This window comes from Bidens hawaiensis, unplaced genomic scaffold (assembly GCF_021521415.1).
Source record: "Bidens hawaiensis isolate Kalapana, Puna unplaced genomic scaffold, B.hawaiensis_p1.1 tig00015249_1, whole genome shotgun sequence".
NCBI classification, from domain to species: Eukaryota; Viridiplantae; Streptophyta; class Magnoliopsida; order Asterales; family Asteraceae; genus Bidens; species Bidens hawaiensis.
In genome coordinates, this window is record NW_027492358.1 from 323,281 (window position 1) to 334,662 (window position 11,382).

Here is an 11,382-nt window from a genome sequence, read left to right on the forward strand (position 1 = left end):
AGGAGTTTTAAAAAGGTCTTTGGGTTAACTTTTGTGGTGGGAAAAGTCAAGAAGTTTTTTAAAAAGTGTGTTGGCTTAGGTTATTCATGTTGAAAGACCAAAAAGGACAAAAACCAGGTTGATTAGCAATGAATGTAGACGGAAGGTTGGAAGTATTTGTAACTTGGTATTCTAAAAGCCAAAGCAAAGCAAAAAGTCAGACTCAAAAACAGCTTTTTAACTCGTACCAAAAAGCAAAAATGCAAAGCACTTCTCTAACCTAAATGACTTATTGGGTTTATTTGTCTTTTGAAAAACCAATAAACACTTTTTAAAAGCAATCCCAAGCATTCCTTTAAGAATATATGGGGAATGAAATGGATGAGAAATTGGATAAACAAGGAATACAATTGATCATTACCACCTCGGGTTGCCAAAGAAATTTCACCCCGAGCGGCACAGCAAACCCGACACCCTAAAATGTTTGAGAAAATAATAGAAGAAATTGGGACTAAACTGGCATACAGGCTTTTTAACCATCAGTACCAACCCAAAGCAACACTCCATGCCTCACAGTACCACAACTGATCCCGAACCACCCCATCCCGAAACCACAAAGAAAACTGAACAAAACAGCTTTTTTTTAATGTCTAACATCATCAGTTCACTACACCCAACGTTTTATTCTTAAATTTATTCATTCTTTCTTTTTCCCATACAGCCCAGTAATTCTGTGAGAAAAAATTAATCATACTATAACCAATAACTTTTAACCATATAAAATCATAACCGAACTATTTAAAGGCCAAATAGTTTCAATTTTCAACATCCCAGCCAATTTTTGGGTTTGGTTTTTTGGAACAATATCCAAATTCCAAACCATCCTGGCCCGTACACCCCTACCAACAGAGTAAAAGTAGGATTGAAACATATGTTCCGAAACTTAACCAAACTATTCATATTTAATGCACATTAAAATCAAACAAAAAACCAGAAAAATATCATGAAATCTGCACTCCACAACCTAAAACCAATCTTATATTCATACTTAGTACCGCACACAATACACACACTTGAGAAGCTATTTAATTAGAGCAGTTAAATTAATCTCTTGCAATCTTCAGTTAGACCAAACATGAACCAAACCGCAACTATTACCCGTATAAATCTCGTTACGTTCTTCATCAAAGTAAAGTGCGGTTATCTCTTCAAGCGCGTCTGCAACCATTTGGTTCTTACTAGCTCCTTGCCTTTTACTATCATCACTGAGAACCACATTGGCAGTGTTTATTTTAGCCACACATTTTCCTGTCCATATGTTGCTAATATTAATAGAACCAGCTGCAACCACAAACAATATGTGTAAGAAGTCTAAAAGGTGCCAATTTTGACTCGTTTATTGATCAAAGAGTTTACTTTGATTATGATATGCCTCTAATGGGTCATATAGGGGTGTGCATGAAACAGAAAAAAAAAACGAGCCTTAACTGAAATAACCGAACCCAAACAAAAAAAACAAATTTTCGGTTCGGTTTTGGTTTTGCACATATCTAAAACCGAAAAAACCAAACCGTTGCAAATTTATGGAGTTTCACGTCTAATTTTTTACTTTTGAGTGTGAAATAATATCTAAGAATTTAATAAAAAAATGTAGCACAAATATTCTAGCTCAAGTGTAAACTGATCAATTAATTATTATTTTGAACCAATTTTTTTTGACCAAAAATTTTAAGCTTAAATGGTAAGACCCATAAAACCAGTAAAGTACGAATACATACTTGGGTGGCATGTAAAGTAGTTTTCAATCTATGGGTGGGCTTCACCTACATTATCCCTAAAAGCAAATATTATTACAGTAGTGCATAAAAACATACCTTTGCCACTAGTTCGTTGATCATTTGAATCACTTTTGCAGAAAGAAATTATAAGTCCTTGATCACTTGTGATATAGATATTATTTGTATTACAGTCGGAATGCCATAACTCATGATCCTCAAATGATGTCACAAGCTCTCCTCGAAAATTCCAAACAGAAACAGTTTGGTTTCTGAAAGTTAGAAATAACTGATTTTCGTATAGAAAAATAAACGCAGATGGAGTCATGAACTCGGTTTTACTGACTTCTTTCACCTCAGCATTTCGTACCTACAGCAGAGAAAGTAGTTAATGGAGTATTTACATACACTTAGAGAATCAGGCAGAATCAAGTATTGTTTTTATACGTAATTAATATTATTGAATAAAATATATTAAATTAAAAGTATATAAATAACAGGCTCGCGAACTAGCTTGAACTTAATAAGTGAAGCTTGGGCTCAGCTTACTTTTAGGCTCAACCTCATTTAAGCTCGGCTTGATTTGAGCTTCTGGCGAACCAATATCGAGTAGCGCACATGAGCGGAATTCCGTCTATATTCTTCTAAAGGTTAAAATATCATATATATAGTTTTCCAAGCTCCATTACATCATGTTTATCTTTTTCAAAACACCAAAAATATCATACTCGTCTAAAACAAAATCAGTTATATATAACAGCATGTTTCACTGAATAAACGAATTGATATAAGAAAATACTTTTAGTTTATTTACCATGAAATGTGTAAACATGATACTCTTTAGTGCTTGGGAAGAGTAAATACGATATGATGAAAAATACAAAGATGTGTGAACTTCTAAGCTTGTAAAAGGGTATACAGCATTATAACTATATATGAAATTAATTATATATATAAAAAGCTCTAAAGGTGGCAACATGAGCGGGTTGAATAACGGGCTAAAACACATTCGACTTGAAATACTGGTTAAAATAAGGTACGTGGGGTTGACCTGCAAACAATTTTATGTTCTTTAAAGCGTTAACATAATTACAGAAGTATCACATAAACATCTAAATCCTCAAATATATACAATTAAGGATGTTCTATCCAGTCAACCCATTGACCCATTTGAGATTAAAAAAAATCAACCAACCCGTTCATAACTAAACGGGTAAAAATTGCCACCTCTAGTTAAAGCTCTAAAACGAATTATAATAGTAAAGAAATGAAATATGGAACATACATCAAGTATCTGAAGGTTCTCGTTTTCTTGTTTCACAAGAAGCTTTTCATTGAATTGCTCTATAAAATCCACCTTCTTATTGCGATGAAGCAAATGACTAAAATCCTTTAAAACTGTGCCATCTTCTATTGATAATATTTTTAAAGGAACATGGCTCAAAGCCCTAGAGAAAATCAATAACATGATCCCGGGACTGTTACAAAAGGAAAAAAAACATTAGCGATAAGATAATATATTAAAAATCATAAGACAATTCGATGGAACAAAATTAGATGAAATCAGGATATGATTCTGCAATAACAAATTAAAAAATATACGTTTCTCCTTCAATTTAAAGTCATTGTTCAACCACCTTTTGTTAATCTATAACTGTAAACTACTTGTTAGTTGTTAATAAGACTTTAGTAAAAATTTTTTTACCATTTTACCCAAGTTAATTCTGTTTGTCATTTGGCATGTACGTCTTTTTTTTTTCATTTTACACCTTTCAGCTACAACAAATTTTCACAAAACACTTTTGGGCCTGTAAATGAACCAAGCGTTTTAGTGAACTGTTTGGTGTAAAGTTTGTTTATTTTTGTTTATTTAATAAACAAACGAACACGATCAACATTTAGTTAAACAAACGAACATGAACACATGTCTCGTTGGTTCATGTATGTTTGTGAACTTTCGTTTACGTGAGTTTATTCAGTAAACAAACAGACATGAACAGTTTATTTAAGATCGCATATGTTTGTTCGTTAATGTTCATTTATGTTTGTTAATATCCGTTCACTTATGTTTGTTCGCTAATGTTAGTTCACTTATGTTCTTTCGTTTATATATTCATTAAATTGATTTATGTCCATTACATCTTAGTCTAGTTTTATGAAACTAAATTATCACTATTTACAATTTTGTCTAGTTTTATTAATCACAGGCTTAACAAATTGATGTTCATGTTTGCTTTTAATGGTAATCGCTCAAATACGTCATTTATGTCCGTGACCCATTCAATTATACTGTTAAAGAACGAACATTAACGAACACATTCATTTTCTTAACAAATAACACGTCGGTTAATCATTTGTGATCAATATTTTATTCCTTTAAAGTTAAGTAACGTGAACATCCACCATTCATGTTCATTCTCGTTTACAGCCTAAAAACTTTCCATAGGTCTGAGTCTCTGAGAGCTACACCTCACAGCGAGAGCTAATTTTACCACAATACCCTTCAATATGTTGACCTCCAGAAAGTCAAACAAGAATGCATCAAGGATGAAAGATTATAAAACAGAACGTAAAAGTATATAACAAATTACCTGATCTTGATTTCATCTACATCTTTGTCTGTTATAGAGTATAACAATGTATAATTCTTCAAGTCAAAGACCTTGTATATGCTTTAGTCAAACAAACAAAAAGTCAACAAAAATCGTTATTCGGTCAATGAAATAATAATATTATAAAAAAATGAAAATACCTGTCTTGTGCGGAGTATGTAAGCACCTTCCCATTAACATCATCGAACTCCACAAAACCGGGCCACTTTAAAGACTCTGATTCAAATAGAGGAAAACCAGCATCTGGTTGACCTCTTTGTATGTATCTAATATTACAAAAGAAAGTAAATATCAATACAAAATTACAAGTATTTTGGAAACGAACCGAATGGAGACGAACACGCATGGACTATCTGTGTAATAACCTTTAGTACCCAAATTTGTTACGTTACTTTAGTTTTGACAAACCCCATGGACTATCTGTGTAATTAACTGTTAGGCGACTTTCAAGCTTCAACTAGCTAATTTATTTATTTGGCCCGTTTGAGACGACACAAAACATATCCCAAATCAACCCAACCAAGTAAATGGGTCAAAATGGTCAATAGTTTTTTCCCGTTTCTTATAACTATTTATAAAATTACTTAATGCCCTAATTATGATTACAAAAAGCAATATCATCTCAACAATGATCTAAATCTTTGAACAAAATGATTTAGAAGGTCGTATACATTAAAGATTTAGTTATTTTCTTATTTAACAGGTTTGAGATAAAACAAAACCAAAATCGACCCATTCACAAAAGTAAAAGAGTAAAAATTGCCAACACTATATACCCATCTCTTAAAACATATTAAAAATTTAATGTGTTAATTATTATTAAAAAAAATATTATCATGGTAGTTGCCTTAATCTTTAGATAAAGTAGCGTTTGGTCAACTTTTGACCCTTTGGGTCGTTTCCCTTTTAGTGAATATTTTAACCCAATTGAAGTAAATAGGTCAAAATTGTCACTTGTAAACTACGGATGCAGAATATATAAAAGCAAATAATAGATAGACTCACTCTATTCTAGCTGATCTGCATTTGAGTGAACTGAAATTGTCTGAAGCATATACAGAAACTGTAATTAACGAGTCGTTATTTTTATTGTAAAACAAGCTACGGATGACTTCATCTGGAAATATATTCAACATACATATCCTTTTGTTTGTATCTGCATTAAGAGTGCCAGCCAAAAGAAACCTTTATATAAGACTGTTCTGGCTTTAAATATAGCGAAAGAATAACACCTAGTACATCCTTCAAATAGTTTAAAATTTCAAGTATATCCATCTAAACTTCATAATATCATATTCAACTTTTCATAAAACATACCATAATGTTTTATCATTCCATAGTAAGCTAACTAATATCAGTTACTTGTAACAAATTAACAATCTATTTCACTGAACAAATGAAAAGAAATACAGCAGTATCACTTTTAACCATCTCACCTCATAATGTTCTCTTTGTTTACTGGGTGGCACATATACAGCAACTGACTAGGCCTCTAAACAAACCAAACAAACACGAACGGGGCATGCTCATTCGTTTAACTTTAACCCAACAAACGATCGAGCACGAACAACTAATGAACGTAACCTTCTTGTTTGTGTTCATTAAGAAAATGAACATGTTCGTGTTAGCTTATGTGTGTTTTCTAACATTATAAACAAAAGGTTCATCAACGTAAACGAACAGACATAACTGAACATAGATGAACGAATATAAACGACATAATTGAGCGAACAATAATCACAGTAAAATAAAATGCTAATTTGTTGAGCCAAAATAAATAATAAAACACGACTAAATTGTAATGAGTGATAATATATTATCATAAAATTAGACAAATAGTAATGGGCTTAAAAGATTTAAATGAATATATACAATGACGAACTCAAACGCGTGTAAACGAGCAAACATGATGAACATAAATGTGATATTTTTAGCATTTTGAAGAGATAAAAATATGATACTATGATATTTAGAAGGATTCACATGTGTGTATATGTATATGAAATTTTGAACTTTTAGGACATGTATGGAGATTTTTACATGATAATAAAAAATTGCAGATAATAATATGTTAGCGTCATTACCTCTACTAAAAGCTGCACAAACACCAGAACTTGCAAGAGCAAATACTATACCATGTGCTGCCACTATTTCAATGACTTTTGCCCTTTTAGTCAAGAATGGCAATACAAATGATGATTGTCCTTTGGGATCATGAGTATCATATTGCTCCTGTTTGAATTCAGAGTACAGTTATTCAGAAAAACATGGACATCTTATTTCTAATTTGTAAGTAGCAAAATAAAATAAAAAAACATATGGATTCTGATCATGCAAAACAAATCAGTAACACAAATTGTTCCTCCAATTTAAATTTAAACATTTAATATATTGAAATTGCATGTTGTTACTAATTTATAGAAATCAGTAACATAAATTATTCCTAACAGATTACTAATCTTAAAAGAATCAATGCTAGTTAAATTCTCGGTTAATATTTCGTTAAAAGGATTCTCCTAACAAGGAATGCTATAAGAGCAGAGAATTAGGGCTTTTTCAAAAGTATAGATTATACTATAGAACAGAACTTGCAGATATATATTAATTCATATAGCGTTCAAAATTTACTATAATTCGATATCGTATTGATAATTACGCAGCATAATTAACTAATTCTACATTAGCAATATAATTACCTCCAATTTACAACTAACAACAAAACCTAAAACTATACCAATGAAAGTAACCCTAACATGTACAGCAGTAGTGAATTGGGAGTAAATTACGGTCAAACGGATGTTGCGAAAGCGGTGAGCAGAATTAGTGAAGGAAACAGAACGGTGTGGTTTGGAGGAAATCTCACGCCTGTGTATTTTTTTGACGCTGTTGTTGACCGACAGGCAGTGGGCAGAGTGACGCTGCTGCTTCTTGTTGGCAACCACTCTCCTCCGGCGGGTAACGCTGCTGCTGCTGCTCGCCATCGTAACTCTGCTGCTAGTAGAGCCGTCCATTGCCGGACATTCAGTAGGGTTCCGGCAAGTGGCAATTGATTATATTATGAATGATTGAATTTGAGTGAGGATTTGAATCGGAGTGAGTAATAAGGGTTTTGATTTGATTTGAATCGAAAGATAGAAAGAGTGAATAATTGAGGAATGCGTTACGCGTATACTCACCACATCATAAACATAAATAGATACTCGTGACTGACTACAAACTATAAACTATATATTTTCGGTAAGCGAACCCGACGTCCGTGTTCGACACGAAGTTCGTTTATGCTCGCCCGTTTAATAAAAGAACCGGACATGGACAAAAAAAATTTGTTTGGTAAGCTTAACGGATGAATACGGACAAGGGCCAAGTCCGTTCGTGAATGTCCGCTAACGTTCGTCCGATTACGCCCACTAATGTCTGTCCGGAATCGTTAGTGTTTAGATCTATCCAGTATTGTAATTTAATTGTAGAATTTCTAGTGTTATTAATCACATGGCTGATGTCTCTTATATTATAGCGATCTACTTTATATTAATATATAGAGTGTTAAGTATATTTGGATGTTGTATTGTGTAATTCCAAATTTGTAGGTGAATTGGTTTAGATTTATGTTTGGTATTAATATGTAAACGTGTACATTTGTAGTGTCCGCTTGTTCATTATTGTTCGTTAACGTCTGTTTACAATATTAACGAACGGACATGGACGGACACTGACATGAATTTTCGTTCGGTAGAATGTTCGTGAACCGTTCGTTTGTCCGTCAAAAGCTTAATGAACGGACACGGAAATGCTCTCGTTTGGTCCGTGTACACCCCTAGTTTTCGAAAAAGTTAACGAATAAATGAAATTAACGTGCTAAACGTGAGAATCAAGCAGAGTTGTTTAGCGCGTTACTTTCATTTGTATTTTATCCAACCCATATGTTTTTACCTTTATTTATACTTTCTAATTTCTATGATGATATCATTAGTTGCTTTAAAGAGGTATTTTGTGACCGGAACTAGGTTGGTATTGATTCGGTTTGTTATGATATCGTTGTTTGCTATAGTAAACAACATAGGTGAGTTTGGTACTGGTACCGGTGCTGAAATTACCGATATCGAAAACCACCAAAAATGCAAACTGGTACCGGTACAGAAAATGCTCAATGGTAAAATATAAGTACTTTTGCTATACTGGTCCCGAAACCTTAAAAGGTGGGTATGGAAGATTATCAACAAGTGCGACAAGATGAAAAATCTTGTCATGAAATGGATCAAGGATTAGACACAATAGTTGTTTATAGGTTGTTTTGATTGTTGTCATGTTTTCTTTCAGATGTATTATATATAATGTAATATAAAATAAAGAAAGAGTGCTTTCTTTGCTTTAAAACTTTGTTTTACTTTATTCTAGTATGTCTAGAGAAAACTAAGCAAACAGCAATCCCTCGATCAAAACAAATAACAATGTGAGCACTACCGAAGAAAATATTAAAAGCAATACATTAGTGGAATCTGTGATCTTATTAAAAGAAGCCGTCTCCCCGATCATTGATGTATTACAAAATAGCCCAAGTCAAAGAAGCTCCCCACAAGCCACAAAGAGACTCAGTCGTGGTCGAAGCGAGTCTGTTCACATAAAGAAAGACTCATAAAAGAATAAGGAAGAAGGTTACCACAACTACTCAACCGCTGAAAAAACAAGCTTTGTAGCAAGACAAAGAAAAAGATTCACCAAGGATGTGACTTTAAATGGGCATATAATAAAGTTGATTTTTTTAAAAAATAACGTAAAAATGGTTAATTTTAATTTGTTATTAATGAATATGGGCATATATATTACTTTAACTATTTGGTAAGACCATATGATATTTTAGTTATTTTGTAAGAATATATATGATATTTTAAATTTTTGCTTGAATATATACTATATTTGTATTGTTTGTAAGGGTATGTATGAAATTATCCTATAACATTTTAATAATGCATTTGAAAATAAAAACGTGTAATGAAAATCATTTATGTTTGAAAAATGCATTTTTTATAGTACATATTATGGGTTTTGTAGTTATATTATGGTGTAAAGTTAAAATACAAAGGATAACAAAAATGAGAAGTGTGAGAAGGAATCAAGTCCATTGATCTTATATTTGAATAACTGAGATTAATTTAATAAATAAAAATTGATGGAAATTGCATGAAGGTAATAACCCACATTTGTTGACTTCCTCTCTCCACATGCAAGGTGTAAGGCCCCGTTACCGGTAGCCCTACTTTTGTGTTGGATTTACTCATAAACGCAGTTCTAAATTTCATAGTTAATTAAAACATTCGCGGAATATAAAAGCTTTCATAAAACATTTCATAACAAAACACGTCTTGTCTTAAAACATCATTTTGTCTTTCAAAGTAAACGAAACATTACACTTAAACGTCTTGAGTCTTCCGATGCCAGCCTCTTATTCAGTGCCACGTGTCTTCTCAAGCGAGCTGCCTCATCCTACTCACCTGCGTGCATACTAAAAGTCAGCTACGCTGAGTGAGTTCTAGTTAATCATACACTATACAATACACATAAACTTATATTCTTTCATTCATACTTTCATACTTTCATACTTTCTTTTGTATTAACTTACTTTCATATCTTACGTTATAAAGAGCATTACGCCCTACATTCCTCGAGTATTATTAGGGCTCGGTACCCTCTTTCCTCGAATATTAGTAGGGTTCGGTTCCCTAGTTCTCGAATATTAGTAGGGTTCGATTCCCTCTTCGTTACCATACAACCATACATCATACCTCGAGTATTATTAGGGCTCGGTACCCTTTTCGTAACCATACAACCATACAACCATCATTTCCTTCTTTTATTAACTTTATCACGTTCGTACACATAAGCATACATATCATACTTACCTTATACATAGCGTTACAACCTGACAGTACGTGCAATATCCGAAGATCGTTCACGTACCATCAAGCAATCATTCATACATTTCACATTATTCACATAAGGCATACACTTATCTCTTAGGATAAGTGTATTAACAAACATATTGAGTATGCACACAGCCCCGAAAACATAACACATAGATGGGGCTAGAAACTCACTTGAATCCTGTTACGCTCTCCGTTAATCGTTATTCCCTTCTTGAGCTGTGCACGGCTAACTGTATAATATTTACATGTATCAATTAACTACTACTACTCATATCATCTTTCTAGTCTTAACTACTACCCACAACGAACGGGGGTCCGGGGGCAGCGCCCCTAGCAGCGGGGTCTAGGGGCGGCAACCCCTAGCAGGGTCCAAGGGGCAGAGCCCCTGGCTGGGGTCGAGCTGTCTTAACACATTTTTTCATTAGGTTTTAATTTATTTTCTAATTTGCTAACTCCAGCGAACTTATCATTAAGCGAACTTAACAATAAGCGAACTTAACATTAAGCGAACTTACTTTAGGCGAACTTAGTGTTAAGCGAACTTACTGTAAGCGAACTTAGTGTTAAGCGAACTTAACATTAAGCGAAGTTAAGCATTGAGCGAACTTATCATCAGGCGAAGTTAAGCTTTGCAGGCGAAGTTATGCTTTGCAGGCGAAGTTATTCAGTTCAGCTACAGGTTTGGTTTTTATCAAGCATTTTGGCGATTTTAATGGTTCGACATCACCCACTAACGTTCCCTAACCGTTTTCGTTCGTATATATATCCCGTATATACCATAAAGCTTGGACCTTTAAGCTTAAGGACGTTCAATACAAGATCTACGGTTTATCTTAAACGAACCGTACATGTTTATGGGTTTATTAGGTTCGTCATAGCATCAAGTTCGCTACTTTATGCTTCGTTTAGATCCGATCTATTATCGTTTCAAGTTTCAAGGCTAAACGTTCAATAAAACGTAAACTTTAAAGGTCAAGAACATACCTTTTGTGCTCGTTCGATCTTGGTTAGCTTGTTTGGGAACTCTAGATCTCGTGTAATAAAGATTTAATACCAACTAACGTTTACTCTCTCTCGGATCTTGCTCGTTTCTCC

The 11,382-nt window shown here is 33.4% G+C and overlaps 1 protein-coding gene across 1 annotated transcript; it reads right to left on the minus strand.

Annotated features, from left to right (window-relative positions):
- Nucleotides 1–930: 930 nt before the first annotated feature.
- Nucleotides 931–7,581, minus strand: LOC143548783 (uncharacterized). The gene is made up of 8 exons (XM_077039871.1): nt 7,153–7,581; nt 6,451–6,598; nt 5,372–5,522; nt 4,507–4,632; nt 4,346–4,426; nt 3,040–3,232; nt 1,854–2,124; nt 931–1,320 (listed from the first exon to the last, which is right to left on the minus strand). Exons 1-8 carry the CDS (start codon nt 7,375–7,377, stop codon nt 1,100–1,102), a joined length of 1,416 nt encoding a protein of 471 aa, XP_076895986.1. The 5' UTR covers nt 7,378–7,581; the 3' UTR covers nt 931–1,099.
- Nucleotides 7,582–11,382: the final 3,801 nt, after the last annotated feature.